The sequence below is a fragment of the Aspergillus puulaauensis genome, chromosome 5, assembly GCF_016861865.1.
Source record: "Aspergillus puulaauensis MK2 DNA, chromosome 5, nearly complete sequence".
NCBI classification, from domain to species: Eukaryota; Fungi; Ascomycota; class Eurotiomycetes; order Eurotiales; family Aspergillaceae; genus Aspergillus; species Aspergillus puulaauensis.
Window position 1 is genome coordinate 2,939,191 of NC_054861.1, and position 25,139 is coordinate 2,964,329.

Sequence of the window (25,139 nt, forward strand, 5' to 3'; positions counted from 1 at the left end):
ATAAATTGTAAATGTCAATCCCGCACAACTCCAGTGAATAATATCGAAATACACCGGGATAACAAAAGGAAAGAAGAGGAGACGTCGAAAAGTGTCAAGAAAGAACCAACAATGGGTATCATAATAGAAGGGAGAATTCGGTGATACAAGGCTGCCAGAACCAAGAAATAACCCAGCCGAATAAATGTTGTAGCAGAACCCCATATTTTACACAGGGCGACATTACGCCGAAACCGACCGAGCGCCAGACAAGACCGAACTGGGAAACAAAGACCTAGACATAAACGCAGAGATTTGATTTGGCGCATTCATGGCTGGAATTTCAGTCGGAAATGCCGCCCTCGGCCCTCTTCGCGGACTTTGTATAGAAATCGTGCAATGGCTTCCTGCTCCACAAGACCGGCGCTGTTGAAGTGTTTGCGGACGGCCGTGGCGAGCTGGTTCTTGCCTACTCGGTCTTGTCCGACGATATGGTTCAAGGCGCCCTTTCCATCAAGCGAGCTGGGTTTCTTTGGCGGGTTGCGAGGAGGGCTCCCGCCGCTACCATTGGGGCGGCTGCGGTTATGGTGCTGGCTCCTCGACGAGCCATTCATCTGGTTCGAGTCATGTGCACGCTGGGCCGCAATAGCTGTTGGTGATCGTAAGCCGATGCCTCGCGAAAGGAGGTTATGTGCGTATTCGGTGGAGTGTGCGCTAGGGCAGGGCAATTTGTAGGCGTGTCGGTAGGAGTGGAGGAACTCGAGAGGCATGTCTGGCCAGGGAATCTAGAAGACAGAATAAATTGTCAGCAATAAGAAGCATGATTCAAGATGCATCAGGAGGATAGAAGATCGGGTGTTCATGGGAAGTGAGATTTTCGGACTATCCAACAACGTACTCTTGGGAGATTGTCCAGCTGCTCTCCTTGTGTAGCGGGAGCGCTGGTAACATTGGTAGAGGCTTTAACCTCTCGAGAAACAGAAGTCGTTCCGATACCATTAACGGCTTTCTTTGCTTTCGATGTTGCAGCCTTGAGCTCCTTTGTCGTCGTGCTGGAAGCTTCGGACCGTGAGTCGTCCTGAGCAGCGGTGTTTCGTTGGCGCGGGGGCGCCATGACTCCGAGATGAGAAGTTTTCGACGGCTCAGTGGAGAGAAGGACGTGAAAATTCGAAACCGCCGCGGGCGCGGAAGAGTGAAGGAGGGTCGATTGAAAGCAGTAACTACAATTGAAGCACAGGGTAAGCGAGTGTGGCTTTCATGGCCGTTGAGAGCCTGGATGAGGAACTTTTTTGGCTTTGGCCCCCGGGCATTTCTGGGCGGCAAGACGCGGCAGAATCTCATGGCGCGACATCATCGCCGTCGCCCAATGCGGTAATATGACGAAAGCCGCATTCCGCTAGATAAGAGCCGCTTCTCCATCGTTCTCCTCTCTTGTACGATTGGGAGGTCGCCCATCGTGAACCAGGCTGCGCATTGTCTAGAGTGTGATATTGGGACAGAAGGCATCCGGCTGGGAACTTATGACAGCCCATCATCGTACGTATGGAGACTGGAGACGATAGGATAAGATCGGGGATGTGGTTCAGGAACCAAGAGATGACTTATCCTATGACTAGTGTGGAGTAAAAACTTATGCTGACAACTGGCAGATGAGAAGTCTCCCAACCTCACGTCTCGACTTGGAATATACAAATTTTTTAAAAAGTCAAGATAGACGATCAGGGCAAGCTTTCGTGCTTCAAGGTCCTAGTATATCACGTGTGTGTGCAAGTGATTGTCTTTGAATCCGAAGAATCTTGCGTGCATCCGTCTCATCCCTTCGGAATCAAGAGCCGTCACGCCATTTGAGATCTGGATGGAGCCAACTGATTTTTTCTGTTCACCGCTATCTTAGATGCGATATCCACAGGACCCATCTCAAGAGTAGGTTTCAGCCTCGGAGAAAAGTCTTCATCAGCGCAACAAGATCATCTTTCACTGCTGGGGGCCGTAATTCTTGTGATGGAGCTCGCCTTCATGAGCCATATTTCGAGTCGGGAGGCAACAGTGAAGATTTTTTGCAGATACCGAGGTTCAACCGCTCTATGCACTGTGGATAGTTACACAGCTTGCTTAAAACAGTAATCCGACTGTAAACAATGCTAGGAATAATCACAAGCAAACGATTAGGAATTTAGGGCTGTCGGCCCTCGAGCCTCCTCTCTCCCCGTCTCCCCCTGGTTATATGACTACGTACCGGTGATAGTAACACCAACACCGGCTCAGTTTCCTTCTCAAGTCGAGCTCAGACCACCACCACGGGATTCGGGATAGAGTCGGCAGAGATGGACGAGGTTTCGGGACGGCAATGCCGAGGGAAATTCTGGCCAGGCCCGCGGGCTTTCACCCCTCAAGGAGCAAGTCGTGGAGAAGAGCCTGGCAGACTGGGGCCTTGGGCGGACAATGTCCGGAAAGAAAACCCGCTGGCAATCCGCCCCTCTTCACCGAGGCACACTTTGGGAGTGCCTATTTTGCGAAATAGGAGGGCCTTAGATAAGCAGGCTTATCCTCTCCGCAATCACACCACTGAGCTTGACAAGTCGCATCACGCCCCTGCCAGCCCTGGCTGGGCCCCGACATTCTCCCGACATTTCCCGAATCTATTGCATCGATCCAAGTAGTCTCCTGTTGACTTTCTCGTTGATCTCGGGCGGAGTTTACTCCCGTAGAGAACGGAGAATTGACGCAATAGACTTCACATGTGCCATGAATATTGCAAAATAGCCCGCGCAATTGTTGTTCAGCGTACAAGGTGATGGACTCAGGACTGTGATCCAGACCCCATCGGCGGGAGATTGGCATCTCGAAACGCGGCCACGCACGCCACTAAGGCAGAACCATGTCTCAACTTCTGGGCGAGCTAACTGAGCTAATAAGGAGATGCACATTTTTAGCATGACGCCATAATAGCTCTTCCAGTCTTTGCCTCTCGAAGCTGGAGCTACACCAATCTGGTCAATTTGCCTTGTCGCCCCACGGCTACGTCCCATGTTTCCCTCCAAGGTCCAAAGTAATCGATGTATCAAACAATGCGTCATCCCTGGCGGTAAAGGATAGGATAGAACAACTGAGAACGAAGCGAAATTATGGTTACACAGAAGCTCGAGCCGCGGATGAATGTGATTGATGTGGTTATTGTGGCGTCCTCGCAAGCATACCTATGTGCGGAGTATTCCTGGGGAAGGAAGGATATTTCCCCGTAGTCGGAATCCTGCCGTCGATATGAACTCAGAGCATGTGAAGGAACTGTTGCATCATGACTATCACAAGCTCTCGTTCATGATCTAGACTACTCGATCAAAAGGCCCAATTTCTCAGGAGTGAAGGGCAGTCCGTACAGCCGAGTTGGCCTTTTGAGCCGATTCAGGGGTCATCGACAGTGGCCGCTCCGCTCTATCCAACTCCGTGACTATCTCGTTCGTTGACTATTGCTGCAAGCTCCTCACCACCCCAGTTATGGAGTGCATAGTGCATGCAGACTAGTACCTCGCTAACGACAACTAATCTCGAGCTTCAGCAGGGAGTGAGGGACAGCAAAGGCCGTATGATTCTCCATACTCCATACTCCGTAGATAGTCTCCTTGGGGTAGTCGATCAGCTCCCTCCAATCTCCATACCCGCGGACAAGACTTCTCCAAAGGAAAAGGAAACGTAGGAAAAATGAGATTCCAGACAATACGCTTTATTTTCCCGGCTTGACAAAGGCCGACGAGCGCCGACGACCCATTATCCGCGCGTCGGATACACTCCGGGTCGTCTCCGGTAGTGAGGCCGTCAGCCACAGTCTATAGCCGGATATGTGGCGATATGGTTCGCCTTCTCGGACCAACAGCCCGCGAACAGGCTTTCTCGGCGACGTGTCATCGACTTAGCAGCGGCCTTCGCAAGCGGCAACAAATACGACCTCAGAAAGGCACAGACGCCAAGTCTGTATCGTCGGCTCCGCCTCTCCTAACTCTGATACCATTTTACCCGGGGGGAGAATGCCCGGGCAAACTCTCTTCTCATCCCTTGAGTCTTAGTCAACATACGCAAGTTTGCGCACATATGGCCCCAGACCGGGGGGGAATCTCGCGCAATCCTCGGAGTCAGAAGTCGACCCGTTTCAAGGTCCTTTGGTCGCCGACGATCAGCCTATTCACGCAACCATTATATGACAGGGGTCAGTTTGAACTTTTGCAACAACCCTGTTCGCTCAGGTCCAGAACACCCTTCCCCTCCCTTCTAGATTATTCCCTGACAGCGGGGTTCTGGACAGGTAGTCAGAAGCCGAGTCTGTGGTATAGGATTATTGAATGACATTCCGGGGGCTGTGAAGCCAGGGTGCTGGGGGCAGGGCAGGGAAGTATCCAATTCCGCCAATCGCTCCTACCCACCCCACAGTGTCAGCTCAGCCAAAATATTGCGAAAATATTGTAAGAATTGATAACACAATGAAGAGTAGATTAGGCAAGGGGAAAATTAACCGGTACCATCAACAAAGGTACGCCGTATGACCGTGACCCCATATTCATCTCCGAATAGAATCAATCAATGCTCAATTCGGAACCTTCGTCGGCCCCGCATAACTCCAGAGCTGATAAGCCCAGTTGGGGAACGGGTTTCCCTTTGCAGATTGCGACACGGTGATATCAGCACGAGACAGGATTCGCTGTCTTATTGGGCCAAAGCTCCCCCCATTCCGTTCCAGAAGTTTGTGGATCCCCCGATCGCTGGTCGCCGGTTAGTCTTGGACTCTTGGTCTTTCTTGGTTCCTTGTGTGGGGAGGAAGATTTTCACCAGGGCCTTTTCTGCCATTTTTCGGAGTGCGTGTGTCCAGAGGCTGTGGGGCGTGGCTATTGCGCGTGCAACACTAGGCGTGCGGTAAAATACCGTACTAAAGTATTGTAACATTGGCTGAGTGCAGGCTGAGCTTCTGGGCAGTGTTCGATTACCTTATCTTTTAGATAACTGCCTCCATCCCATCCCATCCACCACTCATCCATCTTACCGCAGACGGCGTTTTCGGCGGGCCAGCTTTGTTCATGCCATTGCAACATGGAATGGTGTCAGATAAGGCGGCCGGGCCCCAGCGACTCATCCCACCCTGTCAACCCTGCCCCTCGGCCAAACCCAGTGCATTGTCCACAAGTTTCGGATTGGGATAGAGCCAGTGTATTATGGAGCGATTGGTTCGTGCCAGGGAAGTCGAAACATTGCGCCATCGCTGTCTGCCTATCTCCAACCTAGTGCAGCAGTCAGCTCAACAGTTGGGGTGATCTTCCCCGGATTCTGCCCCCACTATTATTCCTTAGCCGCCGAGTCCGGCAGGGTTGGATGTTACAGTAGTCAAATTAGAAGTTGACTTTCAGCTTCCATCCCATTCTTCGACTGCGCAAGGACAGATCGAACTTGTTGGATTTCGAGGGAGCGTCGTGCTCGGGTGACCTTCTGGGTTACCTCACTATCAGCCAGTTAAACGACTTCCTGAGGCTGTTGATAGTAACCTTCCGTGTCGTCCGGGGGATAAATAAATTAAATGTGATCGTTCCGATTACACCCAGATATTGGCATCGCCTCATGTGAGCGGGCTTTGCAACTTAAATAATATACTACCAGAGAGCGAGTTCCGCGGGGTTTACGTACAATCATCGCCTACCCTGCTTCGCCATTGGAGATACTACTACCTAGTCTTCCTAGTAGGTATGCGTAGTCCTACTACCTAAAAGGCAACAAATCTGCACTGCACAACGGCATCTACAGGCGCTTTGACGAACCGACTTGGATATTTACCTACCCAAAACGTCCAAATTAACCAAGAATAAAACTGCATATATATATATGTACAGTGTGTGTGCCGCTGGAACCCAGTGCACCAAGTACAACCGAAAGCAGGCAATGAGCACGTTACACAGAAGGACGTCAAAACGGGGCACGGATGCAAATTAAATATAGCTCATCTTTGGGCAGTCCAGCCAGCCAGCCAACCAACCGACCTTACCTTACACTGACTGTCCTGGACCTCGACTCCGCGCGAGCAACCTTGGCGAACCTGCATCACATCACGGGCACCCCAGCTAGTCCTCAGCCATCGCGCACTGGCGTTTGCATGGGTCGGGGTCATTACTGCACTAGTGATGAACCAGCCCAGGACTCCCTACTGCGACTGCGACTACTGTATGTAAAGAGGCAGGGAACGGACCTCTTGGTGTGATGATCGCTGATATCGATTCTGGAGCTGTTTGGTTCGGTCTTTGAAAGAAAGATAGGGTACCACGACCTAATTACCTGAGTTAATACTAGTTTTAGGCACTTGCCCGCTTTATAAGCAGTGGGTAAATCTTGTAAGGTTAGTTAGATACAGATTTCCGGCTATATGATAAGGAAAATGATGGGCGTTGTCAATCGCCGAATTGGTTCGGCGATGTACGTAACCTTTTACCCTGGTAAATATTTACCGAGGGGTCAGCTTACCACTGATTATGATTATGATGATACCATGACTTAAAATAGGAGACATGGGTGCATACGTGTGAATGGCGACACCGTGCTTACAAGTTAGTACTTGTCTAGCGATTAGAGGGTAAAAAAATTAGCAGCAATTCTAGGCATCCGTGATCACCTTTTGATTTGCATACTTCTCGGATAATCCGACGACGGTCCCAGAGAGCTTGTTCAATAAACTTTCGAGATTGCGCGAGAAGGAGTGAAATCGGGTGTTCATTGAGCATGAGAGCGACTTCGGATCTGCCCCATGCAGTTGTCAGGTAGATTAGGTAACGACGCTGATGTGTTGGTTAACTTAGGTTGATCTGAGACAGCGAAGATCACATCATGATGCCAGCGTGACAGTGAAGAAATTTCAATTGATTTGGTAATTGGGACCGAATGCGAGAGAGGGATTCGCATCATCCCCGCAAATGATTTGCGGTGGATTTTCGTGCAGCTCCAGTGCGGTTCTCTGCAATGTGGAGGAACTCGCGCCGGCTTTCCGGGTCGGATTTCAAACACCAGACAGAATTTCGTGGAGAAGCAATTCTGTGGTCTGATTGCTGTTGTTTAAGCGCTTGGAGAGTAACTCACAATCCCCATGGAGCTGGTCTCTTCGAGGCAATTGAAAAGCGAGATTTTGTTTACTTGGTGGGTTTAATATTCTCCACGGAAAAACGGCTCCAATGTGAGCCACTTGATCTTTGGTCGATCATCGAGTGCAAGTGCGGAGAAACATGGGGATTGCTCTCGTCGGCCTTTGATGCTTTCTTCATCCTTACCGTTGGCGCTGTGACCTGGACTGAGTTGCAGAGACTACGTACTCGAGTGGTACTCCGTGCCTGGGTTAGGCACCTGATAGGTACAAGCGCTCTCAGCTTGTGGCATTGCTGCCCCGGATGACAACTGACAGTGCGCTGTGTGACCTGCGCACGCAATGCGCCGATTGAACGGCACAAGCGGGCGCTCAGCTTCTCTCGCAAGTCCTAGATGTTGCGGGATTCATCATGATGACAAGAGAATGCGGTTCCGCCGCTGATTTCATGGATCGAAAGATCTATCTCCTCATTTCGATTATTGTGGGGATATCCCCAAGATCTCCAATTCAGATCGGATCCGGTTGAGTGAGAGCTTTTGCGTGTTCGCTTGACTCAGCTTGTTTGCAGAAGGTTCTCGCACTCCAGTATTGTTGGTGGTGTTTCAGCGACCAAGTCCCACGTTGCAGAGCTTGTGTGGTAGTGGGCTTGTCGTACACAACCTGAAGGAGTCCAAAATCCAAATGTCCTTCCTTGACAAGTTTACCGGAAACCAATTGGAAAGAGCGAAGGACCCCGGTGGCTAGGTGCGTAATCTCTTACCTGGGGCTCGGAAATACGCCCGATGATTTGTGATCGTCTCGATAGCAAGAACAGAAATCTTGGAAAGATAAAGTCGATGTGGGCGGCGCAAATCGACCATTCAATTGACGTGATCGGGGCCCGTGGTCCCAGGCCCAACTCCTACCAAATACGTACAGAATCCCAAGTTCAAGTGCGAGATCGGTGATCACTCAATTTCAAGGCGAAAATCGCAACTTCCGAAGCGATCAGGTTTATCAGATCCAGCACAGAATGACATCCCCGCAATACGAGCTTGTTGTAGTTAGTAGGAGTAAATTCGGCAAAACGCGGAAAATGCTGCCCACCCGAGCAGGATTCAGCCCTTGACTGCGACAATTCCTCGGATCTCGAGCACCCCGGAGTCTGTCAACGCTAGTCGAATTGAATATTGGCTTGTGTGCCGCTATCCGACCATCGGTACCTGCGTGAGTCGGAGGTCGTGACTCCGTAACTGCGGTCCAGCAACCAGGGTGAGGGGACTTGGGGCTGTGAATGTGGGGGGAAGATGGTCTCACTCTCTGCCAAGAGCTTGATTGCTCACACTTTTGGCGGCCCTTCGGCAGTCGGCCCGGCATCTGGCAGCAGAACATCAGCAGACACTGGAAGACTCGCTGTTTTGCATGTTTAGTTGTTTACCATGGAGGCAGATGAAGGGCGATGTGGCCTGTGATGCAGAGTGTACGTATGCGACCGCGGAGGGGTTGCAGGAGCTTGGGGGCCCCGGGCAGTCGGGCAGGTCGCGACTCGTGTCCTCAGCTGTGCTTAGTACGTACCTAGTACCTACTGCCTGCCGCCTGACTGTCTCGTGAGGCGTACCTTTGCTCCGCCTCGGGGGTGATGCTCTTGGGGCCGCGTCACGATATCTACATATTTGCAGGCTGCCGCGGCCAGCGCCTCGACCCTGGTAGAGTAGTATAACAGGGAAGAAGCAGACGGTCTGGAGACCCTATCAAGGCTTGAATGCGACACCTGCTGATCATGCGATTTCACCCTATCAGTTCGCGGGGAGCAGCCCGAGACTGCCAAATCTGGCGGGGAATGCCATCCCTTCTCTCGCCTCGGATAGCTCGATTTTTAGACCCCAATAGCTTGAGATAGGTGACGCCAATTTCTGGGTCGTTTGAGCCTTGATGTCGCACGCAAGATCGACCAGCAGAAAGGGTCCGAACACAGGCAAACCGTCCGGGAACAATAAGGGCCAGGTGTTCCGTGCTTTAACCTGTCTGTGCCGTAATAAGATTAGGTTATAAGTTATGTTTACTCTGGATGATCTCCGTGTTTTCCGCAGAGTTCTAGTTGGTACCATGATCTTACCACCAGATTCGCAATTCTGGCTGGTGTTGACTGACGAGATGGACCCTCGGGGTTATTTATGATCGGCCACTAGGAGGAGCAGCTGAGACGGCTTGGAGCGCACTGCATGCTGTCCGGGCGCTTGCATCCTACATCAAAAGAACACTTGAAATCCAGGTTAATTAAGCGAAACTTGCCATTTTGCCCTCTCCCTTGCGTTGCCCGTGGATTCATGTTAGGTAAACGCACCAGAAGTTTTGAAGCGGAGATCTTCAGGTTGGCGGCTGGCTGAACTTTTGCAAGTTCCCCGGAATCCGAATGCGGCGCATCGTTTGCCTCTCTGGGTATACTTACCCGCGCCCAAGACAGCAGCTCTCCTCTTGGCCAAGTCCGGGTATCCAATTCTAACCGTTACTGGCCCTCAGTCTGGGGCCCGTAAATCGTGCGCCTGGTTACATTTCCGTTTCTTGGGCCTTTTCACAAGAGTACGTACTCCTGCGGCTTTGCCAGCATGCCAAAATGCCAGCAAAAAGTGGGACGTGGAGCTTGACGCCGAGAGCGGAGGCCAATTTCCGAATGCCCCCCCCCCCCCCTTGCGATCCCCAAGGTCCTCCTTCTCTCCTTTTGGGGCGTGCGGTCTGCGCACTGTGGCCTGAAGGTCGAGAGCCGGCACAGACCCTGATGAAACGGTGCAGCTCAACCCCGTCTGTGCCTCAGACTCTGCAGCTGTATCGACAGGGCTAGAACTTCAAAAAGGCCGATAATTATGCAGTTATAGATGCAGACTCGAGATTTCCTAATTTGGATGCTCGTGAATGAATAACCATACAAGTTCCAGGACAGGTACGGTGAATACCGCTAGTACACTCCACGGCCTGTGACAGCAGGGATCCCGAACGGCTGTTTGCCGAGCAAGCGCCGAGTTATCAGCGCCACTGACGCCCCAGACAGTGTGTCAGACCGCATTCTTTGCCGCCATTGTCCAAGAAAAAAATGAATAATACCCAGAAGAGGATCCATGGTTACCTTTGAAGGCCACCGGAGCCTGTGTGCACTCTGCCTGTGACTCATGAGGCTGATGCAATCCTTGTGTCTCCTCCGTATTGGGCTCCTCTCCCCGCAATCCGCATGCCTCCCGGGATATTATCGTGGCTGCCAATTCACCCTCCGCATGATGAGTGATGAGGTATTGGATCTCATCATCGTATGACTCTGGTATCGGCGCATCGCCCGGCCTCGTCAACGTCGCCTCAGGGTTCCCATTGGGCTTGCACGCCCGCCCTGCTGGGATTTCATCGATTTGTCAACCAACCATCGGCGGTGGATCGACAGGTCTCGATTAGGCTGGCTCCGAATCCTATCAATCGACGCACTCCCCGTGGTGCCCCAGATAAGCTGGGGAAGGAAAGTAGGGCGGATTTCCGAGTCGAGCCGTAAGAGTCTGTAACCTCGTAACCCAGTCCTGCAACAGGAAGGATAACGTAAGAGGGCCGAGTCGCGAATCACCAGCATGCCACATCTACAATCTCCCGACTCCGGCGACTATCGCAAGCTACCCCGTCTTGGGCTGCCTCTTGGTGGGGGGAAAGGGACAATGTTGAGCAGATCGTCTCATGCGTGCAGGAGTGACCAATATTGCATACCCATTCTATCCAGGGCAGTCAGGATGATGCCTCAGATGATGGAAGATTCACCATCACATGGCTCATTGCCCGTATTCATTCTGCAACAGGGCCAGGCTATCGCGTAATCCCTGGGCCTGCTGGCAGTTCCATCCAGATTGCTTCTGACTCGAACAATCAGGGACGAGCCCTTGGCCACCGCCTTTGTCGATGATCCCATTCCCAGGATTGTGTGATCTTCCGCGATAGCCGTGTACGGCTCTGTAAGGCGTGTACCACCCTAACAGTAGGCACACGCACTCCAGCCCCGGCTCTCTCAGCCACTTCTAGGACAGAACTGGCTGTCCAGCTCTAATTGAGCAGGCTCCTAGACAGTAAGAGGTTGACACTTGACAGCGCCGGCGAGGCATACTTTCAATCTCCCTCGCAGAGAATCTTGTCCTGCAATACCACTTGAAGTATTTATTATACCAATACGTACTGCGACGCCCTGAGATAAGAGAGGAAAGGCGCTTACCCCCACTAAAACCGGCCCGGGTCAATCCAAGCAAAGCAGGCGATCTGGTTTGAGCACGTTCTTTTTTTATTCTTCCTTTTTGCTCTTTTTGCCTCCGCCCCCCTCTTTTCTGTTATTATTTGGTAATTTTTCGCCTTTTTCTTTTCCTTTTTTTTTTTTTTTTCCTTACCCTTTTTGCCCCAATGTCTTCATCCCCACACAAAGTACCATCACTCTTTTGATTTTTTTAATTTTCTTTTTTCTTTTTTTTCCTTTTTTTTTTTTTCCCTCCTTGCTCCGATCCGATAACCCCCTCTGTCAACCTCTTTCTGCTCCCCTCCCCCGAGCTCCCGTTTCATTCTTCTTCCCCCCTCCATTCCGGCGCTCATTCTTATATTCTCCTTCCCCCAGATTGTTCTCCAGATTTTTCCTCTCTCTTCCTTCTTTCGATCCTTGCCCACGACCACGCATACTCGCATACTTCGACTCTGCCAACCCAACGCCGCGTCCCTCGACTCGGGCTACTTACCTACTTCGGCACTTTCTCGGTCTTGACGTCCACGCTCCCTTGATAAAAGGAAGGTCATCTCCCAGCACCTGCTGTGAATCACCTTTTCTCCGACCGTCCAGGAGTCGCTCGCAAGAAAACACAAACTCGGTCTTAAATCATCCTTGCCGATATCCGAAGTATCATCTTTGTCGAAGACCGGCCTAGGACATCTTAGTGTGGTGATCGTCTCGCCGAGCTAACCACCCCCCTGGTCGCAAGAATCATCCTCGCCTCGGCTTCTCGCCAACCGCGCCAACCGTGCCTTTTTTGATAACCTAGCTCTGTCCCACCCTGTTCTCCTCGGAGCTCCAGAAGGACGAGCTTCACATGTCACAGCAAGCCTCTTCGGTGGATTTTTCTAATCTACTGAATCCCCAGAGCAACCCATCCACCCCTGTGGACCCTTCCAACAGCTCTCCCACCCAGCCGAGTACGCAGCCTACAATGGCGACCGGCACAAGTTTACTGCCCCCGATGATGAAGGGTGGCCGTCCTGCCGCGGAGGAGCCTCGCCAGGATCTTCCCCGTCCGTATAAATGCCCACTATGTGAACGTGCTTTCCACCGTTTGGAACACCAGACGAGACACATCCGCACGCATACCGGAGAAAAGCCCCATGCCTGCCAGTTCCCCGGCTGCTCGAAGCGCTTCAGTCGCTCCGACGAGCTCACTCGCCACTCGCGAATCCATAACAACCCCAACTCAAGAAGAGGCAACAAGGCACAGCACTTGGCTGCCGCGGCTGCTGCTGCTGCCAACCATGATGGCACTGGAATGCCCAACAATGCTGGATCGATGATGCCTCCTCCCAGCAAACCGATCACTAGGTCTGCTCCGGTCTCCCAGGTTGGGTCTCCGGATGTTTCCCCTCCGCATTCGTTCAGCAACTACGCTCAACACATGCGCTCCAATCTGAGCCCATACGCTCGTAATAATGATCGCGCTGCATCGGGAATGGACATCAATCTCCTTGCTACTGCCGCATCCCAAGTTGAGCGTGATGAGAGTTTCGGATTCCGCTCCAGTCAGCGCAACCACGTGTTTGGCGGTCGCCACCCCACTAGAGGCGGACTGCCCTCTCTTTCAGCCTATGCACTCGGCCAGAGCATGAGCCGCTCGCACTCGCACGAAGAAGAGGACTCCTATGGATCACATCGCGTCAAGCGCTCAAGACCCAACTCGCCCAACTCTACTGCTCCTTCTTCGCCTACCTTTTCTCATGACTCCCTCTCCCCCACGCCCGACCACACGCCGTTGGCTACACCCGCCCACTCACCACGGCTGAAGCCTCTGAACGCAAACGAGCTGCACCTGCCTTCGATTCGTCACTTGTCGATTCACCACACCCCGGCGCTCGCCCCAATGGAACCCCAGGCTGATGGACCTAATTACTACAACCCCAACCAGCCTCAGGTCGGACCAAGCATCAGTGACATCATGTCTCGACCTGATGGTGCCCAGCGGAAACTTCCTATACCGCAGGTTCCTAAAATGGCGGTTCAGGATCTGTTGAATAACAGCGGATTCTCTTCTGTCTCTTCGTCGACAGCCAACTCGGTCGCGGGTGGTGACTTGGCTGAGCGGTTCTAATTGCGCGACCGGATCGCAAACTAATTCCGCTCTTAAAAAAAACTTTGTTTTCATGCGCGCTACGAAAGATATAGACCACTGTGCATTTCTTGTTTTTTTCAAGGGCATCGTTGGTGTCATGGAATGAGGCTGCTTTGATTCTTTTTTTTTTTTCTTGTTTGATTACACTATTTTGCGAAGGCGTTGCCCAAATAGACGGATTATCCCTCATGTTACACAACTTTTGTTTCTTCCTCTCTTCAATTCTCTTCTCTATACCTTATACTTTATACTTTTGAGAACCTCTCCAATCGGAACAAGCTATTCAGCTGTTTACTATGTTTTCTTGAGGTTAATCCTCATAATACAATACAAACCACAACTTTAATACTACCTTGACGACTCCTTGAGCAGTGTAGCGTTCAAACCTAACCATACTTTATACATGACATCAATAAGATCAATTGACTCTCCAGACAAAAGCCTAATTGAAAGTTAACTTCTTTTCTCCAACGTCTCGTCATCACGACTGTCCAACTTTGTGAATTCGTGTTACTGTTGGGAGATTTGGAGTAAACTATCCCCACATGATAAGAACTTCAGTGCAGGATGCGGCCCGTGGGGAGCATACACGGAGTATTATTTACCCCTTGCTAATAAATAATGTTCCATTCTTCCATATGAGGTCATTTGTTCTACGGCTCTTCTACCCCGGGAAAATCATCCGTAACTTTTACTTTTAGTTGACTTGGAGGGGATCTACTACTATACTAGAGTGAGTACTTTAAAGGTCAAAAAGAACGCTGTCATTCATACAGTTGGGTATAAGCAAGCACCTTTGCACCTGTGCGGGCACATTGGTTGATAAAAAGACAAGGTTCGGACGTCTGCCGGCCGGAAAGCACGGCAGACTTGGTCAGTTGGTCGGTCATTAGTAGAATAGAATGAAGGAATATGTCTATGTACAGTGTATGTATGCATGTAATGTAGTGTAGGAAGTTCAATTCGATTTCAACCAACCAACCAACCAACCAAACATCATCCACCCGTGCATCCATATATCTTGTCTCCCCAGTCCGATGGTCAATGCTAAAGAAAGAACGTTCTTTTTCAAGAAGGGGAATAAAAACGGGAGAAGGTGAAGAGGCTCGGGAATGACACGGAGCAAGTAAGCTTGCTTCGGATTCGAAAGAGAAAGGGATAAGGGCGGAAACATAAAAGGTAGGGGATATAGAGAGAATAATAGTTTGCTGGAAAGGATGAAATGAGGACAAAAGAAGAGAGAAATGCAACCTCCGAACCCAAGACACCGTAGCCGTGACCGTGACCGTGACAATGACTTATGAGAAGACCCGAACGCATGAATCTGCACTTCCTGTTGCAATGACACATCGGAACGATGGTTTGGCGGCAGCATCCTTTTTGGGTGCACCGTCTAGTTTTTCGGCAGCAGTGTCAGGGTTCTCACTGCCGTTAGGGCTGGGTGCCCATCGAATGCAGCTGACAAAGTGCCCATGTGCGTTGTCGATTGTCTTGACCAGTCTGCCCTCCTGGGAGAGGTCCCAGCATCGTATTGTTTTGTCGTCGGCTACACTGAAAAGATATTTCCCACCAGGATGGAACAACAGGCCTCGCACCCAGTTGTCGTGGCCGACTAAAGTCTTAATCAGTCTTCCCCTCGCTTCCCAGAGCTTGATAGTTTTGTCTCTGGCTCCTGTGGCGATGAATTCACAGGAGCTAGTTGCAGGAGGCGGTTTCTTGAGTCCAGCTAATGTAGCTAGATGCTCGTAACTTGCTGGTGGCGCAAAAACACAGCACTCGATAAAGTTCTCGTGGCCTAATAACGCGGCTTTCGGTTCGGCTGACGAAACCTCCCACACCGTTATTGCCTGATCTCGACCACCGGACACTAGCCACTTCCCGTCAAAAGAAGGTGCCACATCTAGAATCCAGGACTCGGTCGAGGACTTTATGACCTTCACGCAGAATCCCGTGAGTACATCCCATATCCGCAGCGTTCCATCTCGGCTGGCGGAGATCAGGTGGTTTTCGTTCGTTGTTAGAAAGCGCACAGCTGAAACTGAGTGATCATGACCAGACAACGTTCTGATGTTCGCGTAGTCCTTGCTTGGATCCCATAGTTTGATTGTAAGGTCGCTAGAACAGGAGGCCAACAGTGTGTTTCCTTTTTGCCCACCATAATCAAGACCCGAGACACTTCTTATATGTCCCTTCAGGGTCCGTTCTAGTTCTCCAAGCTCCCAGTCCCATATTTTGATTGTACAATCTTCAGAGCCGGAAGCGAGCGATGTGAATACCGGGTGAAACGCGACACATGTGATGCCGCTTCGGTGAGATTCAAATGTATGTGATGGTGATGGTTTAGGGAGCCAATTGACTGGGTCTTGATTCTTTGAACGGGCTGCTGAAGGTGTCGCATCAAGCTCGGCTTGAAGGCTGCTGACTTTGTTCTCTAAATCGGTTATCTGTATTTCCAGTCAACAATCCTTCTTCTCAATGTATATCGACAACCAATGCGTCAAAATATACCTTTCTCTGCAATCTAGCAATTCCCGTCCATTTTTTTTCTAATAACCCCTCGTATCTCTTGCGTGTTCCCTCATCAAAACTGTCGCCAACTTGAAGCTCTTCGCGTAGCGTTTCGGAACTCTGGGACGCATTTATTGCAGCAAGGTATGCTACCATAGCCTTGTGCCTAGTTGTGCGTGTTCAGTAAACGACCAGTCGCTATAGAAGCCAAAACCACTCACAGTTCTCCCGCTTGTCCAGCTGTCAATATTTGGCTCATGGCGGTTGTGTACACAGATATTAGAGGGGGTTCGATACAAAGTGGGCAGCTGTTTACTGGCAGCGGAGGCCGCACAAAGTCACGGGATCGAACAACTAGACCTGCAGTGTTCGTAATAAGCAATAAAAAGGATCATCAAGACATGCGAATGGGTATAGAAGGCAGCTGGGGCTTGAGGCAAGACCACAGCAAACGCCGCGGAGAGCCCCTCAAGATCGAGCGGTGACAAGTCACGTGGGGTAAATACGGCAGCATGCTCACCGCCTTGGGTATCACTATCCACACAGTGCGTTGAGTCTCTCTACAGGCAGTCGCTATAGGTGAGTTTATTATAGTTTAATTTCTATTCTGGCTGCTGTCAAAGCACATCTGAAGATCGGGAATTTCCGCAACCGCGATTCATGATTAATTGTCCCTAATTCGGGAATCAGCCCTAAGTCACGCCTTCCCCTCATTTGCTCATCTCATCGCATTGGCATCGGGCTTCATCCAGTGGTATTCACTCCGACTCTTCCACCGTTTATCCGGCTTTCAACCGCTTCTTCCCCGCTCACGGCCTGTTTATACCGGATGCTCTCCAAATTCAGCCATGGCCGTTGACTCGCTCGTCCCCATCTTGGTCCTCGTAGTTGATGCAGTCGTTCGCTTCGATTAGGCATGTCTGCTAAACAAACCTATCTCGGCATCGGAAGAAGAAAAAAGCAAAAACGGGCGGACCAGGAAGGTCGCGCATATTTGCTTGCTTTGCGGCCAACACCATCAGTGTCAAGAGAGGTAATGAGCTGGCCCTCCCTCCGCATCACTCCATCGGCATGCTTCCATTCATTTTCCAGAGAAGCTGCCCCGCTAGGTTAGGCACTGGATAATGGTGTCGCAACCGTGTCCGAGCCGCCTCACTCGCCGTTCACAGACTAAGAATGTGAAAGCAGGATCGCTTGACCACGCTTCTAAACCCATATCGCGCATCGGTACACCCCGTTGAGTGCTTCTAACATTAGCTTAGACCACCGCGATCGAACCGGTCGTCCAAACCTAAATAACATGGAGCAAGACTGGAGGACGAAAGCCTGCTGCGCCAACGCGCAGGACATCGCTCCTAGAACCAAACGAAGGCCAGATTCAACAGCAGCCGTGCCATCCTTGTCAACCGATAGTGCCTCCTCAGGCTCAACGCCATCGAGTTTGTCGTTGCACACCATGTGGGCATCGGGAATTATCGGCAGTGGTATTTTGGAAGAAGATGACACGGGGGCACTCGTCATACCCCCCGGCCATGCCCTCCAACGACATATCCATTCTGCCTCACCACCGTCATCTCCTATTTCCGGCCAGCAACAGTTATATATCTGCCTCTTTCATATTCTCGATTGCCACGATACTTTTTACGACTCCGAACAGTGGAAAACACATGTTTTGAGCCACTTCCGTACGTACGAACCGCCGGACATTGCTCGATGCCCGCTGTGTCCTGCGGAGCGGTTCAACAGCACACCTCATCAAAGGGCCTGGGATCTTCTGCTCGAACATGTTGATGTAGCCCATTATCAGCAGGGTCAGTCACTGGCAGGGAGTCGGCCCGATTTTGAATTAATGCGATACCTTTATAACTTGAGAGTGATCAGCGTCGACCAGTTCAAGGTGATGCAGCTCGCTCCGCCGCCGTCCAATCCTGGATACCACCGGCGGCAGGAACCAGTCCGTGCGAGTGTCGGCTCATCCGATGAGCCATATTGTGTTCCATATAGCCGGCGACGAGAGGATAGAATGCGAGGACAACGACGAGGTGTTAATGTACCGTAAGCAGGTATGCTCGCAAGTTAGCGTTCCTGCTGCTATGCATCTTCTGTCAGCATTCTATTACCGAATTATCGATTTCCGGCATGGTTTGATGTATTCTGCAAACCTATGCAGACACAAAGACCTGCTCTGTCTCTTGATGCCTTGAATGAAACGAAAACTTGCTCCCTGGGCAGCTTGGACGGCTTGTATGATTTAGCGGATTTTTTTTTTTCCCTTTGCCTTTTATGTTCATGATTCGATGTTTGTATTATGATGAAGATTATCAGCCTGTATTGTGAGGAGCAAAGGAAGGACCGTGATGTTGTCATCTGAAAGACCATCCCTTGATACAGTGACTTCAAAACTCGGTGAAGACGGGGACTCCGGGGCGTACCTCATTACCCCACAACATTCGTATTCGTTCGCCATCGATCAGATCGATCCAGGCCCAATGCGGTGGACTGGTGGGTATATTACCTGTGGCTGGACGGTGCTCACTGCTTAGCCTTGCATTGAGCTGCACCTGAGCGCTGAACTGGATGTGAGGCATCCAATTCGAATAATGTGAAATGTGACGTCGACATAATAGCTTGAAATGGCTAGAAAACGCGGTCTTTTGACGAGAATGGATCACGAGAATTAATCTCTTCTTATTTTCAAATCTCTTGTTTTTTCAAGTATTCCTGGGCCAGTCTCGAAGAATAGTACCGAGAGTGGCCAAGTATATAGTTTGGATCATCTCTACCTGTTGGCACAACTTTTTTGCATTTCATGACCAGTAGATCCCACTGCGCATTCAACAAGTAACTCTGAGTACCTACTGAATATCCTAGTGTAAACTAAGATTGGTAAATCAACGAGACTAGTAATTGTTTCCAGACATCTGCTCTGTACATCCAGTCTTAGGGTGATGGCGACCCCAGACAAACAGGACAAACACTCTCGCTCCACACCCGATGTTGCAAAAGGCGTTCCAGTCCAGCAGCTCTTGAAGTCACGGTTATTATTACCACTTCACGACGAGCCCTTGAGTTTTTAGCAGGATATTTCTGCAGGCAGTTTCGTCAAAATCGTTCCTTCCATATTTTTGTGTGCAAGTGATAACTCATCACACGGACCATTCCCCATCGCCCGCCGGGCTTCCCCTCCTGCTTTCATCCCCGCGCTTCAAATCCAACTCGCAGTGACACCGACACAATGGAACGATTAACGATAAATGACCCTCCTGCCGCCGGTCAGTCCGGGAATCCGCCCCAGGGTAATCCTTCACAGGGTAATCTTGGCCCAATGACACATGGACCACCGCAACTACCGCCGCAGATGTTCACGACTGCAGCGCAATTATTAGACTTAACCGATAGTGCGTTTTTATCTGCTCTTCGATGCGCAAACCCAAATCTGACACCCTGCTAGAGAAATTAGTTCTGGTCTTGCGAGATGGACGAAAGTTGATTGGAGTTTTGAGGACATGGGACCAGTTCGGTATGGACAACTTGATGCGCGCAGTCAAATCGCTCGACAGAACCAGCGTCGGCTAACAATTGACTTCCTTTTCTTAATTTTACAGCGAATCTTGTCCTCCAAGAAACGATAGAGCGCATGTATGCGGGAAACCTATACACGGATATCTCCCGGGGAGTGTTCCTGGTTCGAGGCGAAAATGTGTTGTTGTTGGGCGAAATTGTATGATCACGCGTGTCTTTGGGGCGTGGCGGCAATGTGTAATAGTATGCTAACTCTGCTTTTTGATCTATAGGATCTCGACAGGGAAGACAACATCCCACCGAATCTTATCAAGGCACCATTCAAAGAGGTCTATGAGTTAAAGCAGAAGGAAGACAACGAACGAAAATCCCACGACAAGAAGCGAAATAATAAGCTACAAGGCCTCGGATTCGAGGCCGAACATAGCGGGGAGATCCTTTTCTAGGTCGAATGTAGACACTACGTCCGAATGGTTGCTTTTTCTCTCCGCCGACTGGCTGTTGTCTACTCGTGCGGTTCGCCCCGAACTTTACCTGTGAAAGGGTATCTGTTCCCAAGCATCTGATAGCACTCGATTGGTTGAGGCTAAAGACTGCAGGGCCGCCGCGAATAGTCAGGTTTAGTGTCTGACTTCTCTCGATGCGGTGCCTTTGGCGGACATAGGTATTCTGAGTCGCATCTACGAGACTGCGACATCAAGGACGATATGGGTTATGGTGCCCGTTGAGCGGGAATAATAAGGAACACAGTCTATGCGAGTATAGCCCGTGGATAGAGATTAAAAGAATGCGCGATGACCTGATGCTAATACGTGGCTCGGTTTGTCCATTATTGGCCTGAATCTATGAACTGGCGGTGATGCAGAGATTGATGCCTTGATGCCTAGCCATGACAGTGAGATAAATGAATAACTACGCTCAGTCATTATTACTAGTCCCGTATCAATTCAGCGTAGTCTCAAGAGTATCAATAGTCTAGGCAATTAATATTAATGGGAGAGACTGGTTATCATCGGTCATTGATCGCTCTGGTGGTTATCGCTCAGCGACTGTTCCCTTTATCGATACCGCCGCCAAGAAGTTCTGTACCTTTTTTTTTCAACCACAAAAAAGTCTCCGCATTCCCGCAAACTTCTTCTCTTTTGCCTCTTTTCTAGTCCTGTCAACCCCAGGCCTCTTTGGAAACGACTTCTCAATTTGCCTGTAGGTCGATCCGTTCATCATGGCGACCCTGGCCGAGAGGCTCGAGAAGATCAAGTCCCCCAAGCTGCAGAACCAGCACCATGTGAGTTGACCGAGTCTGAACCCGCATTTGCCCATCTTTACACTCCTAACAAGGTTTCCTAGACTGCTGTAGTTCTGTCTGCTGTGGAAGATACGCTACGGGACCAGAAAGCAGATTTCTCACCTACTGCCTATTTTGCCGCGCTTTTAGCACTTCTCTCGCAGTCGCTTTCTGCCTCTCAAGGCATCGTGAATAAGGACCTAGCGACTTCAGTTGTCTATCTACTCGACATCACGACCACCTATGTCCCCGCTCCTATTCTCCAATCCAAATTCACCCAGATCCTCTCCAACCTCGCGCCTGCGCTCTCCCTTCCAGAAGTCGAAGCTCCGCTTCTTCGTCCCTCTATCGGTTGTCTCGAGTCTGTACTCATCGCTCAGGACGTAGCGTCATGGAATCTCCCTCATACCCAGGTCGGCCCCCGGCGGGCTATTGCAGGACTTCTCAGTTTGTCTGTAGACCACCGTCCCAAAGTGCGCAAGAGAGCTCAAGATGCTTTGATCAAGGTTCTTAAGACACCCCCACCCAGCCCCTCTCTCGACCACCCGGCTGCAGATATGTGTGCAGAGACTGCGCTGCGAACCCTCGGCGATAGCATTACCGCGGCGTCGAAGCAAAAGCGTGGTCGCAATGACCCTCAGGGCCGGGAGAGCAGTGATCCTCTCGTTATCCATTCTTTGCAGTTGGTAAAAACAGTTGCGGTTGCGTCGGGAGGTTGGCCCAGCAAGAAGATTGAGCCTTTGTGTGAGCTGTTGATGAACGCATCCCGGTCCAGCAACGAATATATTACCATGGGTGCTTTCGAAGTTTTCGAGGTTATCTTCTCCAGCATGGCCAACGAGTTTACTTCCTCCAAGCTTCCACGTCTTCTTGATGCCATTTCTGAATTGAAGCCCGCACAGAACGACTCCCAGCTACTGCCGCCTTGGATTGCTGTGCTTTCCCGCGGGTATGATGTATCCGCCCAAATTGCGCCCGAAGACACATTTGAGAAACTACCCGACCTGTTCAACATGATCTCCAGCTATCTCGCATCTCCCTCTAGCAACATTCGAGTGTCCGCATCGGAGTGTCTTGTTTCGTTCGTCGCCAACTGTATTCCGGCCAACGTCATCCTTGAACCATCGGTCTACGACGAGAAGACCTTGGAGAAGCTTGCGAAATCCGCAAAAGATCTGCTTTCAGTGAAATACCAAGCCGCGTGGATGGAAGTGTTCAATGTCTGTGCTGCCATGTTTGAGAGTTTCAAGTGGCAATCTAGCCCCTTCCTAGACGATGTCGTCCGGACCGTCGGAGAGCTGCGCAGTAACGAGGCTTTCCAGGGAAAGAAGCAAGCGGATAACGTTCTGGGTGCCGCGGTTGAGGCTATGGGCCCTGAAGCTGTTCTGGAGATTTTACCACTTAATCTGATTGAGCAGAAGCCCGGCCAACCTGGTCGCGTTTGGTTCCTCCCAATTCTTCGCGACAGCGTAACCAACACGAATTTGCGCCACTTCCGCTCTGAGTTTGTCCCTCTTAGTGAAATTCTCTACCAGAGGGTTATGGAGTACGCATCCGCAGAGAAGTCAACGGAAGTGAAGATTTTCGAAACCTTAGTCCAGCAAACATGGGCGATCCTCCCTGGATATTGCGAGCTTCCGCTTGATTTGACTGAATCGTTCGATCAAAACTTTGCAGAGCTCCTGTCTAACATTTTGTACAAACAGACCGACTTGCGGGTGGACATCTGCAAGGCACTCCAAAACCTAGTCGAGTCGAACCAAGCTATCTTGTCTATTGAAAATGAGGAAGATGATTTGATTCTGCAACGCAGAATTACCAAGGATGCTGCTATGAAGAACATTGCGCATTTGGCCGGCTTTGCCAGCAATCTCCTGGCAGTTCTTTTCAACGTGTACAGCCAAACTTTGCCGCATTACAGAGGCTACATTCTCCAGTGCATTAACGCGTATTTGAGCGTTGCACCCGAGAAGGTCAGTATTCATACATCCTTCCATATGTTGTTCCCGGACTAACCGTGCTTTAGGAACTGAATGAGACATTCGAACGGGTGACTTCCATGCTTGAATCCTCCGTGACATCGGAGCAGGAGGCAGCCAAGCAAGGAAACCAGCCTACGAATTCAGGAGACAAGATGCCACCAACTTCACACACACTCATCGATCTGGTCATTGCTATGTCAATCTATCTGCCTCGTTCGAGCTTCGCTACCCTCTTTGCCCTTGCAGCTGCGGTCTTGAACGGTGGCACGAGTGATCAGCAGCTGATCAAGAAGGCCTACAAGCTGATTCCACGCCTGGCTACAACGGAGACAGGAGCAGCTGCGCTAAGAGAACGGAATGCAGAGCTCCAGGGCCTCGTGCTTGCTACAGCCGACAAGACCCCGGCTTCCGCGCGCAGAGACCGCATGCTCGCCATTCACGAACTTGTCACACATCTCCCAACTTCCGATCTCCATTTCATCCCTTCAATCCTATCTGAGGTTGTGCTGGGCTGCAAAGAGAGCAACGAAAAGGCCCGTACTGCTTCATTCGACATGCTTATCCACCTTGCGAAGAGAACCATCGACTCTGAGCTGAACCCGCCGGGAACTAAGATTCGGAACTCGCTGGTTTCCCATATGCCCGACGATGCTCCTGACGCTCCTGCAACCATTGAAGAATTCTTCACAATGGTCTCTGCGGGACTTGCTGGTAGCTCCCCACACATGGTTGCCGCTTCGGTTACGGCGCTCTCTCGTCTCTTCTTCGACTTCCATAAGGACATCCAACCAGCCATGCGGATTGATCTTGTCCAGACCGTGGAACTTTTCCTTACCAGTAACAACCGGGAGATCGTGCGATCAGTCCTTGGTTTCGTCAAGGTAGCCGTTGTCGTACTTCCGGACGACGCGCTTCGCTCACGTCTGAGCACCCTTGTGCCGAACCTCATGGTATGGAGCAAGGAGCACAAGGGTCGTCTTAAGAGCAAGGTAAAGGGAATTCTCGACCGACTGATTCGCCGATTCGGAGCCGCTCCGCTTGAAGAACTTGTTGGTGAAGCAGACCGGAAACTAGTAGTCAACATCCGTAAGCTACGTGAGCGACGCAAAAAGAAGAAGAACCAAGAAGGCGGCGAAGATGAGGACGAGGAAGAAGCCCCTGCAGCCGCCGAGAAGAGCAGCAAATCCTTCGGCAATGCATTCGACAAGGCGGTCTACGACTCTGACTTCTCCGACTCAGACGACGACGCCAGCGAGATCAGCGTCGACGAGGAAGGCGAGACACACGTACAGCACAAGGGCCGGAAGGGCAAGAAGGCGAGCAAACAGAGCGAGCAGTATATCCGTGAAGGCTCCCCTGAGGATAATCCTCTGGATCTGCTCGGATCCGATGCCCTCGCCAAAATCTCCACCACGAAACCCAGCGTGCGCTTCCTAAACACAGGCCCTGGATCTCGGCGGAAGCGCTCCGCCAAGGTCGATTCTGACGGCCGTCTTATCCTCGGCGGTGATGAGGGTGACGATATGGATATGTCGGGCGGTCTTGACGGCGATAACGCTGGCGGTAGCGGAATCAACGCTTACGTGGAGGCTGTTAGCGGGCCGGACGCCATCCGCCGCGGTCAACGTGGAAAGATTAAGATGGCTCAGTCCCAGAAGAAGAAGTCCCAGCGCGGGGACGAAATGGATGTTGACGACGACAATAACAACGCTGAAAACCAACAATCCTCTTCATTCCGAGGTGGACGAGGAGGACGAGGAGGACGAGGAGGCGGAAGAGGAGGCTCAGGCCCTGGTCCTAACCAACCCGGTCGTCGAGGCTTGGGTATGCCGAAAACCCATGGGCCTAGCGGAATTCAGAAACGGAGAAACGACCGCGGGAAGCCCGGGCAAAGTGGGCGAGGCGGAATCCGTGTTGGGCGGCGCAGATAAACCGGCGTCCACACGCTCTCTCTCTCTCTCTCTCTCTATCATCACCACCTTGATGAGGAAAAGCGAAGAAATGAAACGACCCCAACAAAAAAAGATTCAACGGCTAGAAAATTCATGAACTTGCACTTATTCATTCCCATTTATGCTTCGATTCCTTTTATTTTCACTATTGTTGATTACGAATCCTTCCTTGCGCTTAGGTTAGATCGTTTATGTCCTAGGTTGGTATCTATATACCCTCTGTTCCAAGGTTTTCATTGATAATTATATTCAAATCGTCGGTGTAAGTAGATGTTACTGAGTTACTAGTATCTATAAATGCCATTGACGATTAGCCAATCAATTTGAATCATCACACGTAGTCTTGTTAGATCCCAAGAAATTGGAAATAACCGATGCATCCCCGTTCATGTTATCCTATGCCTGAACGGCAACCGCATCTATATGATATTTACCACTCGGAACCCTAGTGAA

The 25,139-nt window shown here is 50.9% G+C and overlaps 6 protein-coding genes across 6 annotated transcripts; 4 read left to right on the forward strand and 2 right to left on the reverse strand.

Moving 5' to 3' along the window:
• Positions 1-308: 308 nt before the first annotated feature.
• Positions 309-1,093, reverse strand: APUU_51129A (histone deacetylase complex subunit SAP30 Sin3-binding domain-containing protein; the record flags this gene model as incomplete). The annotated part of the gene is made up of 2 exons (XM_041706203.1): positions 309-764; positions 878-1,093. 2 exons carry the CDS (start codon positions 1,091-1,093, stop codon positions 309-311), a joined length of 672 nt encoding a protein of 223 aa, XP_041558612.1.
• An 11,060-nt stretch (positions 1,094-12,153) lies between these two features.
• On the forward strand, positions 12,154-13,416 carry APUU_51130S (C2H2-type zinc finger protein; the record flags this gene model as incomplete). Its single annotated transcript, XM_041706204.1, has 1 exon — positions 12,154-13,416. The coding sequence occupies one exon, from the start codon at positions 12,154-12,156 to the stop codon at positions 13,414-13,416; it is 1,263 nt and encodes a 420-aa protein (XP_041558613.1).
• A 1,319-nt stretch (positions 13,417-14,735) lies between these two features.
• PAC1 (WD40 repeat domain-containing protein) lies at positions 14,736-16,204 on the reverse strand (the record flags this gene model as incomplete). The annotated part of the gene is made up of 3 exons (XM_041706205.1): positions 14,736-15,881; positions 15,946-16,111; positions 16,167-16,204. The coding sequence occupies 3 exons, from the start codon at positions 16,202-16,204 to the stop codon at positions 14,736-14,738; spliced, it is 1,350 nt and encodes a 449-aa protein (XP_041558614.1).
• Positions 16,205-17,245: 1,041 nt separating this feature from the next.
• On the forward strand, positions 17,246-18,004 carry APUU_51132S (uncharacterized protein; the record flags this gene model as incomplete). The annotated part of the gene is made up of 1 exon (XM_041706206.1): positions 17,246-18,004. The coding sequence occupies one exon, from the start codon at positions 17,246-17,248 to the stop codon at positions 18,002-18,004; it is 759 nt and encodes a 252-aa protein (XP_041558615.1).
• Positions 18,005-19,180: 1,176 nt separating this feature from the next.
• Positions 19,181-19,913, forward strand: LSM1 (U6 snRNA-associated Sm-like protein LSm1; the record flags this gene model as incomplete). Its single annotated transcript, XM_041706208.1, has 4 exons — positions 19,181-19,343; positions 19,397-19,465; positions 19,551-19,666; positions 19,740-19,913. 4 exons carry the CDS (start codon positions 19,181-19,183, stop codon positions 19,911-19,913), a joined length of 522 nt encoding a protein of 173 aa, XP_041558616.1.
• Positions 19,914-20,689: 776 nt separating this feature from the next.
• Positions 20,690-24,665, forward strand: APUU_51134S (mRNA-binding protein RRP12; the record flags this gene model as incomplete). Its single annotated transcript, XM_041706209.1, has 3 exons — positions 20,690-20,752; positions 20,815-22,725; positions 22,779-24,665. 3 exons carry the CDS (start codon positions 20,690-20,692, stop codon positions 24,663-24,665), a joined length of 3,861 nt encoding a protein of 1,286 aa, XP_041558617.1.
• Positions 24,666-25,139: the final 474 nt, after the last annotated feature.